Below are 13,497 nucleotides of genomic sequence, written 5' to 3'. Positions count from 1 at the left end.
AACAATTCCCAAGCAGCGAATATATGCAACCCCATAGAAAACGATTTCATCTTCGCCGCTCTAACTCGATAAATAAATTCCTGATCGCGTAGAAGCTCTGAGTTTATCTTCCAGAGCGCCCATTGTGGTCGGAATTGATTTCGGCGGTTGGCACCCATTTGTCCAATAACAATGCAATGATCTGAGAACGAAACCGGTTCAGTGTTGCATGACCATTCACGAGAGATAAGTGATGATGACACGTAAATCCGATCAAGGCGAGCACAAGAGCCTCCCTGTAGTCTGGTATACGCAGTTACGTGACCCGAAGCATCTATGTCAATAAGCCCTGCGTTAGCTACAATGTCAGACAAAAGCTCGCCACTCTTATCTCGTCGACTATCAGGATTGCTGCGGTCGTTAGGATCACACACACAGTTGAAATCTCCCATTAACACAGTACATCGATCAGAAACAATTAGGCCAGATAAATTGTTGAATAAATCAAGGCGCTGTGAAACCTCATTAAACGCATATAGGTTAATGATTCGCCATGGCACCCCTTGCAATACAAAGTCACAGCAGATATATCTGCCTTCGTTATCGACACTGGTAGTAATGGCTGAACAGGGTAGGCCTTTTCGCAGAAACAACCAACAGCCCGCAGATAAACCGTTTGCATGTGAAACACAAACATTATAGTCACACAGGAAAGGGCGTAAGGCCCTCTCAGTCTCTTCGTCACTCTCGATCTTTGTCTCCTGAATGGCGACAAAGTCGAGGCGCTTTCGTGCGATAAGTCTACGGAGCTGCGCCTGTTTCTGCGAAGACCTAAGACCACGTACATTCAAAGTCGCAAAGTTGAGTCGCTCGGAGTGCGCCATGATGGTTACCTACAGTTATGCTTATTGTCCCATGTGGTCAGTCCTGGAGGACGACGGTGAAGCTTCCCTTGAACCTCCACCAGGCCTCCTAGACCGTGACCTCCGACATTTCCCTTTGTGCTTGGAAGTTCGCCGACGGCGTGGTTTCCTATTCACACTCGCAGTGTCGCTGTCCTTGCTGGATTCCGAACTGTAGGACGTCGCGCGTCGCTTAGGAATTGTAGCCTCAGGAGAACCTTGCATGTCGTCTTCTGACACTGCACCGTGATGAAAAGGCTGCTGAGGAACTGAAGAACAAGCAAGTGGAATATCTTCAACCGCCTTCTTCGCAGGGACTACCTCCTTTGCCTCAGGCTTCTCAAAGTTACCTTTGGGCTGCTGTTTGGATGGGTCTCTTGTTACTTCGCACGTGGCACTTCCCGCAGCCGTATCAGGGTGCAATTTTCGCGTGCCTTCAGGGGGCATTTTGCTCAATCCATCCGCATCGGTTGTAGCCGGAGAGTCGCCTGTCGCATCCAAAACCTCCGTGGCATCCATAATATGTTCTTGTAAGCTATCCTCTTGTTGCTGCGTGCGTTGCCGTAATTTGTTAGCGTACGTCACCACGCAGTCCTCGGTGGCATGACCGAAGCGTCGACAGTCATCGCAGCGGGGAGTTCTGCAGTTGCGACGGATGTGTCCAACCTTGTTACAACGTAGACAAAGTGGCGGGCGACCAGGAATCAGTATGAGGCTCTGAACTCCACAGACAGTAAGAAGGTGTGGAATGTCACCCACTCGAACTCCATCGGCGAGGGACAATACCACATCACGATTAAGAGTCCGCATTTCTTCCATGTCTGCCACTTTCCAGTTTTCCATCGTTATTGTCCTGACTTTCCCGAAAGCCTGTAGCGCCTCTCGAATGTAGGCATCCTCCAAATGTTCGGGAAGCCATAGAAGCTTCATCTTCACTTCTGTGGGTTCCGGGTCGATTACAAGGCATCGCCGGCTTTTTACGAAGAGTTCACTACGTGTCACAAGCTTTGTTTTCGTTAGCGTTGACTTGCACGTTACCATCCACACGTGTGACATTTGAAACTGGCCTATAGAACTGATTTCCTTTATGTCGATGACATCCCGAAGGGCGTCTCTGAAGTCCTGAGCCCGGTATGGGCGACCAGCTAAGTCTGCATGTAGAAAAACGGAGTTGACGACCAGCTTACCGGAAGGCAGGCGGGGAAGCACAACACGGTAGTCATTACTGCTAGCTGAGGCCTGAGCAGCACCTCGGCCTAAGGCCGATGAATCCTTTGAAGCGGAGAACATGAAAGACGCAACCGTTCGGAACGTCGTCTGAGCTATGCCGTTGCTCGAAACTGCTTTGCAAAAAGGTCCTATACAGGCTTCATGTCGGGAAGGAACCACATTAGCATATGCAATATAGCGTGGTAGAAGAGTAAAATAAGCACCAAGCGTCGCACAACGCGAATTCTGTAACCAGGCGTCACACAATGCGAATTGCGCAACGAGTAGCTTGTTGAATGCTTCCAACCCATTACAAAGGGATCTGCCATATTTCTTCATCGTCATCAGGCACAGCATCAACAAAGTGCGCATAATGCCTTACACGCGTTTAGCAGGTACCACGGATCTCCGTAGAATGGCGAAAAATGGCACAGTGCCTGCTGCCCTACTTCTCAAAAATTACAATGATTTATAGCGTAGTGGGTTCCTCGCAAGTGCACTTGTATTTGTTGTCAAGGACGCCCATAAGCGCATGATCCATTTCCTCGAGGTCTCAGTAAAATTACAATGATTTATAGCGTAGTGGGTTCCTCGCAAGTGCACTTGTATTGGTTGCCAAGGAAGCCCATTAGCGCATGATCCATTTCCTCGGGGTCTCAGTAAAGTTCTTCGCCTCCCGCCCCCACCCCCCTCTCTCCCACGTCAACCTATGTCATACAGCGTGACGGGAGAGGGAAATAGCAACCGGGCGTCACCCAATGCAAATTACATACCTGGTGGGCCGTTTAAAGTTTCCAACCAATTACATAGGGCTGAGCCATAATTCTTCATCGTCATCAGTCGTCGCGTTTACAAAGTGCACATAATGCCTTACAGACGTGTAGCTGGTGCCTCGCTTCTCCGCAGAATGACGAATAATGGCTTAGTAGGTGCTTCCCAACTTCACAAAAATTGTGATTTATGGCGTAGTGGGTACCTTTCTAGTGTACTTTTATTGTAGCCCCAAGAGAGCTTACAACGGGCTCTAGAAACGCCGCTCGTCCAGCTTTCGCTGTGACTGTGCTGCGGTTTCAGCGCAGGCCTGGCGTTTTTTTTTTTTTTACTATACTCCTGCAAGACGCCCGCGCATATGTAAATATCTAACGCTAAGAAGCCCAATCAGATCTTATCAGATCAACTTGGGCAAGTTGTTAAGTATCCATTAAGAAAGTATTGCCAGCGCATAGACGCTGAGGAAAAGGGACCCTACTTATCCTGTCCCTTTTCTTATCATCTATGCGTTGCTAATACATTCTTAACGAGTCAGATCGGTCGCACCAGTGATGTGGCTAAACAGTACCACGTACTCAAAGAAGGTCTAGCAACGTCCAAATAGCGCAATAAATGCTATACATTAACCGCTCACGGTTCTCTGCTTACCCAGCTCACTTAACAGAACTATCACTCCAAGAAAAAGAAGAGTATGTGTCACTCTTTTCGGTGAGTCATGGCTTATTTGTCACGCATATGACCCTCCTTAAAGAAACACGTTAACTCTATTTTGGGTCCCACGACTCTCCGACTATAATATATTGATCTCCTAAGAAAGTTTACGTGTATTTTTAAAGAGAGCCGTATGCGTGGTATGTCGAGACTCAAAAAAAAAAAAAGAAGAGTCAAGTGACTCCTGTTTTCTTCAAAATGTACAGATATTGTGATTCTAGCTCTTAATTTAGAAGGGTGCTTATGCGGATCTCGAAAGACAGGTGGCAAATTATGTTTCTTTATATTGTTGATTTTGTGTTACGTTTACTTTTTATCTCAGCTCAGCGCGCAGCGCATTCTCAATTCTGTGTACTTTAGACTGGTTAGCCGGGTGCTTGAAGATGTTTTATGTGCGTTGCTTCTAAGGGCCAAACAACGAAACGTTCCTTGCCTCTGTAAGGAAGCCTTCATTTTGGTGAGGCCGCCTTATGTCACTCTGAAAGCTTCCTCACTGAGGAGCCCTCAGTGTAGACTTCCTTGGCGCTTCCTCAGCTTAAAGGGCCCCTCACCAGGCCACATAGCAAATTTTAGTTAGACGCTTGAAGTTGTTGTGTGCCGAATGAAGAGCAGTATGCCGCAAGAATTTTTCAAATCGATTCATTACGAGCTGAGAAAAACAATAATTTGTAGCGGCGCGAAACAATGATGCGAGGAGGCGAGTTTCAAACCCTTGCCACTCGCCCCGCGTAGCCTTCGCAAGCCAAATTCCTTCCCTGCCCTCTTTACTTGACACATACGCATGAACACGTCATGCGCATGCATGGTCACGTGCGCATGACGTGCCCGAGCCAGCCCGAGCACGCGAGCGGCGTTGCACGGCCGCTACCTTTTTTTTTTTTTATGTAGCGGCCGTGGGCGTTGTGTCGGCGTTCTCTGTGGTGTACTGCCTGTTTCTGCGGGACGGGGGCATGAAAGTTGCGACATTCTGTGCTATGATTTGAGTGTACCTGGGCGCGGAATGGGTGTAAACATACTTCGGAGGTTTGAAGTCTTGAGCGTGAGCCCTCGCTTACCGTGAAGTCAATTCAGAGTGGTGTCCTCTGCATTCAGCGTAGGCCTCTACCATCGAGTTCGTGTGAACCAGCTCATGTGAGGAAATTTGGCTGAAGGAAATTGACGGTAGTTGTTTCTGTCGCAACATAGACACTATATATGACAACCGAGACATGGCCTAGGCTGGCGCTTACGCAGGAGTTTATATCCGCAGTGTGTTTGTTTTCAACATCGTCATTCGCCTCATCATTGCCGAAAGCGAACGTCGCACTTGCCAACACATTTCGGTGATGTGAAAACGTACATGAGGAGGATTTGCGGATTTTAATACGTCGAAACTTCGGTGCAAATCGTTTGCGTGGGTTGCTTAGCTAACAACAAGCGTGCGCTTGTTGGTAGCAGTGTGACGTGATTTCGTGCCGGGTACCAGCGATTTCGTGCCGGGTACAGCTGTCAGCGGTCTCATTTACATTCATGTATAAAATAGAAGCTCGAACGTGCGCGAGTGTGGTGATCGAAAAAGAAAGTTGCATGATTAAGTGCTGCTTGGATTGCCTGCTATTTCACTTCTTGACTCTTGGTCTGCTTCTCTGCTGTGGAACTACACATTGCACAAGCCCAGTTGCACATACTTTGGTTTTGCAGGTTGTCTATTCGGACTCGCACATTCTCCCTAGTCTATTCTGATACTCATAGACGGGAGGATGCGAACAATGGCACTTCTCCATCGTTTTACAGTTTACTTAAATATAACACAGGTTTTGTTTACAGATGGACTGCTAATTTGCTAAAAAGCTTGTAAGTGACATGCACCTCCATTGAAACCTGAGGTGTACAATGACGCGATAGTAAGAAGAGAAGAGCATGTCACCACATGTATGTGCAGAAGGAATGGAAGCGCACTATTACTGTACTGCACTCTGTTTAGAAGGAATTCAAACGGTGCCTCATCTGCAACCACAGAGACTCGTGAGACCATTCTAAACTGCGCACGTATGTATCTCTTCGTCCAGACTGCTTCCAGCTGAAATAATTATTTGATTGTTTCAAACGCCAGATCCTTTGATGTATTGGAAGGACTATTTAATTTCTGTTCAGTTGTTTGCATATGCACTAACTTAGACTATGCATGCACAAGCATAATTGAAATATGAAGACATTCAGTTTAGCTATGTTAGACAACTTGCCAAAGACTTCTATACAGTGCTCTGGTGCAATCCTATGACCGATATCAGTTGCATCATGAAGTTTGAGGGACGATTTATTATATTAGAGGGTATTTCGACTGCAGACAACGTGTGAAAGCCTTCTACACAGTGCTCGGTTGCAATCTTATGACCGATATCTGTGACATCATGAAGTATCAGGTGCGGGTTGTTGCGTTAGAGGATATTTAGACCACAGACAACGTCCAAAAGCCTTCTACGCAGTGCTCGGCTGCAATCTGATGACCGATATCTGTCGCATCATGAAGTATCAGGTGTGGTTTGTTGCGTTAGAGGATATTTCGGCTACAGGCAACGTGCAAAAGCCTTCTACAGTGCACAGCTGCAATCAGAATCTTAACCCATTTTTTGTGCACGCTAACATGTTCAAATACAGTTTTTTCTTAGATTTACGAACACTAGAATGATCTACCTGGTTTGGTTCGCGAAATGAATGTATCTGATTTTTGGAGGCACTTGTATGATATGAATGTTCTATTTCTCTCATTTTTTACCCAGTTGCACTCAACAGGTGGCGACATCTGCTTTTGTTGAAGTACTTATTGTGATATTACTGTCTAAGTTCTTTCCTTTTGTTTTTATGTACATCACTCTTGCAGTAGCCCTGCATTGGGCAGCAATATTTGAAAATAAATAAACAACTAAATCTTATGACCGATATCTGTCGTACCATGAAGTGTCAGGTGTGGTTTGTTGCATTAGCGGATATTTAGACCACCAAGAACGTGCGAAAGCCTTCTACACAGTGCTCAGCTGCAATCTCATGACTAATATTTGTCACATCATAAGTTTCAGGTGTGGTTTAGTACTTCGAGAAATGCTGTAAAATATGAAGTGTAAACATGTACTGTATGCACCAGCATATTCATGATAATTTTAATGAATTTGGTTGTGTAGGCATAGGAAAAAGCCTGGTGGTTTATAAACCTTGATGCTACTTAATGTTTTGCTTTTTAGAACCATTAGAAAGTTTTTTTGGTGTTAAAAGCTTCTAAAACAGGACGGGCCCTATGGTATCTTCACCAAAAGCGCTGCTCGCAAATTTACTTTATGAGCCATTCCTAGCAACAATTATGCAATGTACAGACACCATCATACCACTCATTTCAGTTCAGAGAAAAAATCTCTTGCACACTCTCACTACATGAACAAAATGCTGTATAAGTCAATTATAGGTCAATTATTCTTTGTTTTAGAGACCTGAATGCCTTTCTTAATCAAAACATCACACCGTGCAAGTAAACAATGAGCAGGTATCTTAGTATGTTTTGTGCACTGCCTGGAAGTGTATAAGGCGTGAGGATAGACTATTTACGACAGGAAATTTGTACCTTGGCCGACCGGGCGTAGTCGCCCGTAGTTGCGCTCGTCGTACATTTACAGGGATCAGCACACGGCTCATACTTTTGCACGTGTTGCGTTCTCATCGCAAAGTTTGCGTTGAAGCCATAGACGGCGTGATAGACGCTTCGCTCGCTGCAGCGGCCGCATTTCCTTACCCCAGCGTTTTGTTGTGTTACTCCAGGGTCACATGCTAAAGGAGTGAGCTGTTAGCCTTGCTTCGTATAACATTCGAATTTGTTGCTGTCGCATTCACTGCTTCGCATTGGCGACTAAAGTGATCATTTATTTATTTATTTATTTATTTATTTATTTATTTATTTATTTATTTATTTATTTATTTATTTACAACATACAGAAATGAAGTAGCCGGAGTGCATTTTACATCAACATCTCCAGAACAGCCCACCAATATAGAAGCGAGTTGAACGACCAACGATACTAATATCACCTGGTCATGAAGTTGTCCAATCAACGTCACTTACGGAATTGCGTGGAGTTGCTGAATGGCATCAATCACATTGCGCCGGGGCTTCCAAACCCTTTCGTATTACAGAAATCTGTTGCATTCCGCGTAGCGAATATCTATGCACATGCGACGAGCCACGTGTCTGAGGAAGTATATGGACTATTTCTCTCAAACCAGGAACAACGATCCTCCACATGCGAGAAAGAAACAAAAGAACTAAAGAAAGTCAGAAGAGACGCGATGCCAGCTACATGGACCGTTGACCTACCCTGCCTGACAAGCTAAGTGGAAAGGTCGCGCCGTTTGCACCGGACAGAATAAATTAAAGCCGACAAAGCACTGCTGCTACCGTCAGGCATTTCGTCTGAGTGGACATCTATGTTGCATTCGTGTAGGAATCCACGTAGGAATATATTGCCACGAGCATGGGTTGGCATTGCGCTATTCTACTGTGTGTATGTGCCACTGTAAAACTGACGAGAGGAGAAGGAAGTGGAGAAGACGAAGAAGTCGTGTTTTCCTGTCTTTAAATTTCCGTTTGTATAAGTATTATTATAACAAAAAAAAGTTTTGATATTATTTTCATTATTATTGTGCTTCTTCTTCTTATTATTTTTATTCTAATTCCTATTCGGAACAATGATTAAAGTGTCTGATCTGTATGTTTAAAAAACTATTATTGCACTCTTTCATTGATGCGTACGTGTTTTTTTGTATATTCATTGCTATTATTTATTTATTTATTCTTTTTATTGGCATCAGCATTGAATACTCAAAATATTTAAAAAAAAATTTTGTAAGACAACTTCTTGGCCAATCCCCCTGAGTGGGTATGAGCCATGCAGTAGAGGACACTACTACTACTACTACTGTGTCGGTTCAGCTCGACGTCCTGGTGCCCCGACAGACAGAGGTTCTGTACCGTTCGTAATAACGTGACATTTCTGGTGGAGGTGCTGGGTAGTGTTGTATGCACTGCGACCAGCAGGAAGATCCCGACAGTAGTCACGCCTTGGAAGAACCAGCTGACTTACGGCGTAGTCGGCGGCAACTAGGCCTACCACCTGAATTCGGCCCCCTTCCACAACTCTACAGAAGTATGGCAAGTGCGGGACACAGACTCAACAGACATCGACTCCGCCTTCGCCATGGTTTTTCAACGCCCCGCGAACTCCGAAGCCGTTTCACGGTGACACTTACGAGGACGTCGACGACTGGCTTGACGACTACAACCGTTGCGCCAGCGTCAAGGAATGGGACGAACACCGGAAGCTTCGGTATGTCTACTTTTACCTCGAGGACTCGGCGCGCACTTGGTTTGAAAACCATGAAGCTACCATGGCAACCTGGCCAGAGTTTTGCACTCAGCTTCAGAATACCTTCCGAAGTTCTGACCGAAAGGAGCAAGCAGAACGTCTCCTCGATTCCCGGAACCAGCGCCCGAACGAGAGCGTTGCCATGTTCGTTGAGGACATGTCCCGGCTGTGCCGGCTAGCTGATCCGTCAATGACAGAAGAGAAGAAGGTGCGCCTACTGATGCGGGGCGTAAAAGAGCAGTTGTTCGCGGGACTCGTGCGCAACCCTCCAAGCACCGTAGCGGAATTCCTCCACGAAGCCACGACGATGGAGCGAATGCTACGGCAGCGATCGTCGCAGTACGAACGCCCAAGCAATCTGTCATCTGTGTCATCGTCTCTGGCAACACCTGACGTCACGAGCGCGAGGGAACTTACGGAGCTCGTGCGCAGTATTGTACGCGAGGAGCTGCAAAAACTGCACGCAGCGTCTCCTCCGCCTCATGTGGCTGCTCTAACGGATATTATCCGCGAAGAGGTCCGGCACCTGGTTCAACCGTTGATGGCTCCGCCGCCAGCAGAGGCTCCTCTTTTAACGTACGCGGAGGCGTTACGTACTCCTGCACCGGCAGTCGGCTATCCGTCCCGTCTGCCCACCCAACAGACGACGCCGTTCTACTCAAGCCCACCGCATTACGAGAACCCAGGACTCAATGTTCGGAAATCCAGTGTGTGGCGCGCTCCTGACAATCGGCCCCTTTGTTACCATTGTGGTGAACCAGGTCACGTCTACCGCGAGTGTACGTACCGACACATGGGCCTTCCTGGCTTTCGTCCAGATGCTCGTCGACCGCGGGATGGTGAGCGGCCCCGTGCTATCGCCGAGTACTTGGCAAGCCAGCAGTCCTCCACCTTTCAGAGACGCCAATCCCGCTCACCGTCTCCCCGGCGCTCCATGTCACCTGGCCAACACTCGACCTTTGCCGACGTCGTTGCGGGACGATCGCCTAGGTCCCCAAGCCCACGCCGGGGAAACTAGGAACAGCGACCTCCGGGGGTGAGGCCGCTGTCGATCGACCGTTAAAAGACCCTCCTCCGAACTGCCTGCCGACATCCGACGACTCCCTTTCGCAGACGTATACCCTCGACGACAGACGTGTATCTGCTGACATCTCCATTCTTGTCGACAACCACCCAGTAACTGCTCTGGTAGACACGGGCGCCGATTACTCCGTTATCAGCGCTGACCTCGTTGCTCAGCTGAGAAAGGTAACGACACCGTGGGGACATGGACCCAACCTCCGGACAGCAGGCGGTCACCTATTGACACCAATTGGGAGATGCACCGCCCGGCTCCAAATCCGTGAGTCGACGTACGTTGCTTCTTTCGTCGTGTTGCGTGAATGCTCCCGAAGAGTTATTCTCGGAATGGATTTCCTCCGCGAGCACGGAGCCGTTATTAACCTTCGAGACCTGCTTATAACGTTTTCAGACGACCATGCTCCCAGACAAAAAGATACCAATACGCAGAAAACTGCACTTCGAATTGTTGACGATACCCTCACACTTCCGCCGCGAACCAGTATGTTGGTAACTGTGGAGAGCGACTGCGATAATAGCAGTAATGGTATCGCCGAAGCGAACCTGTCGGTGCTCTTGGCTCGGCAAATCTGCGTCGCCCGCGGTATCGTCCAACTGAAACGTAGGATCACTCAGCTCTTGATCACGAATTTCAGCGGCGAATACCAACACTTGACAAAGCGAACAGCAATCGCTCACTTCGAAGCCATTGGCGACGAAGCATTTTCTACGATTGCTCCGATTGCCGCAGCCGCCGAATGTGACACTGCAGTGGCCACCACAGTCGATGTGAATCCGAAGCTCACATGCGTGCAGAAGGAGCAGCTACGCACTATGTTACGCACTTTTAGTGACTGTTTTGCGTCCACTTCAAAAATCAAGCAGACCCCAACCGTAAAGCACCGCATTATAACGGACCCTACCGAACGACCGGTACGACAGCACGCCTACCGGGTGTCGCAAAAAGAACAAGAGGTGATACGTTCTCAGGTGAAGCAGATGCTCGACGATGACATAATCCAACCCTCCACCAGTCCATGGGCGTCCCCCGTCGTACTTGTAAAAAAGAAGGACGGCACTCTTCGATTTTGCGTGGATTACAGAAAACTCAACACAGTGACGAAGAAAGACGTCTACCCTCTTCCATGCATAGACGACTCACTGGATCGACTTCGACATGCCCGATATTTCTCATCCATGGATTTGCGAAGCGGCTACTGGCAGATTGAGGTCGATGAACGCGACCGTGAAAAAACAGCGTTCATAACTCCCGACGGCCTCTACGAATTTAAAGTGCTACCGTTCGGCCTGTGCTCTGCTCCAGCGACGTTCCAAAGGATGATGGATACCGTGCTGTCAGGCCTCAAGTGGGAATCGTGCCTTGTCTATTTAGACGACGTCGTTGTTTTTTCGCAAACATTCGATCAACATTTACAACGACTTCAGTCCGTCTTCGTCGCAATTCGCAAAGCAGGCCTATCACTAAAACCGGAGAAATGCCATTTCGGCTACGACGAACTAAAGTTCCTCGGACACCTTGTCAGTCACGATGGCATTCGGCCAGACCCAGACAAGACAATGGCTGTTGCTGCATTTCCCCCACCTTCCAACAAACGTGATGTGCGCCGATTTTTAGGCCTCTGCGCATACTACAGGCGCTTTGTGCAGAATTTCGCGAACATCGCCGAACCCCTCACCCGCTTAACGAAAGAGGATATTCCTTTTGTCTGGGGTCCCGAGCAAAGAGACGCTTTTTCCGAGCTTCAGCAGCGCCTCCAGACCGAGCCCGTACTAGGACACTTTGACGAAGATGCCGCCACTGAACTGCACACTGACGCAAGCAACATCGGTCTTGGTGCAGTGCTCGTCCAGTGGCAAGATGGCGTCGAGCGTCCCATCGCCTATGCTAGTCGCATTCTGTCATCTGCGGAAGCTAACTACTCGACCACGGAGAAGGAATGCCTTGCTGTTATCTGGGCGATATCAAAGTTCCGACCGTATCTATATGGCCGTCCGTTCAGAGTCGTCACAGACCATCATGCCCTCTGTTGGCTGGCCAATCTCAAGGACCCTTCAGGGCGTCTCGCGAGATGGAGCTTGCGCCTTCAAGAATTTGACGTAACAATCGTCTACAAGTCTGGCCGGAGACACGCTGATGCCGATTGCCTTTCGCGCGCTCCACTTGCAACGACATCAAGCGATGATGATACCGAAGGCCGTTTTCTTTGTGCTGTCAGTGAATCTGACTTGGCCCAACAACAACGGAACGATTCAGAGCTTGAACAACTTATTAAATACCTTGAAGGCCGTAGCTCGAGACCTCCGCGGGCATTCGCGCGTTCAGAATCATTCTGTCTCCGTAATAACATCCTCTACAAAAAGAACTTCAAACCTTATGCGACTGAACACCTGCTCGTCGTTCCATCGGTGCTGCGTGCCGACATTTTATCTGCCTGCCACGATGAGCCTTCGTCCGGCCACATGGGATTCGCGCGTACCCTTGCTCGGATTCGTCAGCGCTACTACTGGCCAAAGCTCACTCAGGATGTCAAGCATTACGTAAAAACGTGTAATGATTGCCAGCGTCGTAAAGCCCCACCTATGCGCCCAGCTGGTTTCCTGAAGCCTGTTGCACCGCCAGCAGAGCCGTTTCAACAAATCGGCATGGACTTGCTCGGGCCCTTCCCGAAGTCTCATGACGGCAACCGCTGGATCGTAGTCGCTACTGACTATTTGACGAAGTACTGCGAAACAAAAGCCCTACAACGAGGCACTGCCAATGAGATTGCGTACTTCTTCGTGAACAACATCGTCCTCTGCCATGGAGCGCCAGCAGTTGTCATCACTGACCGTGGAACAGCTTTTACAGCGCGAATGATGCAAGACGTCATGAGGCTTAGCGGAACCGCTCATCGCAAAGCTACCGCATACCATCCACAAACCAATGGTCTTACGGAGAGATTAAACAGGACCCTCGCTGACATGCTCTCTATGTACGTTCACCAAGACCACAAAAACTGGGACGACGTTCTACCATACATTACGTTCGCTTATAACACTGCGGTTCAAGAGACTACGGGGTTCACCCCTTTCCGGTTGCTTCACGGCCGAGAAGCAATTACGATGCTGGATGCCATGCTGTTACCCGACAGCTGTTACATTACCACCGATGCGAACGACTTTATCCGGCTCGCAGGCGCAGCTCGCAAGCTTGCACTCGAGCGAATCCAAAACCAGCAACACATCGACTCGCACAGTACAATTCTCGTCATCGCGAGGTTATTTACCAGCCCGGTGATCAAGTGTGGCTGTGGATTCCTATTCGCCAAAGGGGCCGCTCGGAAAAATTACTCCACCGCTACTTCGGTCCTTATCGAGTTCTACGTCGCCTCAGCGACGTCAACTACGAAGTCCTGCTTGAAAGCACGGCTCGCCGATCGCGTCGTTTAAAGCAAGCAGACGTTGTGCATGTATCGAGG

At 48.3% G+C, this 13,497-nt stretch overlaps 1 protein-coding gene across 1 annotated transcript; it reads right to left on the bottom strand.

Annotated features, from left to right (window-relative positions):
• Positions 1–884: 884 nt before the first annotated feature.
• On the bottom strand, positions 885–2,171 carry LOC119381587 (uncharacterized). The gene has a single exon (XM_037649361.1). It carries the CDS (start codon positions 2,169–2,171, stop codon positions 885–887), a length of 1,287 nt encoding a protein of 428 aa, XP_037505289.1.
• Between the last annotated feature and the right edge of the window lie 11,326 nt (positions 2,172–13,497).

The sequence above is a fragment of the Rhipicephalus sanguineus genome, chromosome 2 (assembly GCF_013339695.2).
Source record: "Rhipicephalus sanguineus isolate Rsan-2018 chromosome 2, BIME_Rsan_1.4, whole genome shotgun sequence".
NCBI lineage: Eukaryota > Metazoa > Arthropoda > Arachnida > Ixodida > Ixodidae > Rhipicephalus > Rhipicephalus sanguineus.
Note: the sequence above shows the minus strand (reverse complement) of the source record. Positions and strands in the feature narration are given on the sequence as shown.

What these genes read in the sequence shown, in the direction of transcription:
- LOC119381587 (XM_037649361.1), bottom strand. Translation starts at nt 2,171, where the DNA reads ATGTTCTCCGCTTCAAAGGATTCATCGGCCTTAGGCCGAGGTGCTGCT.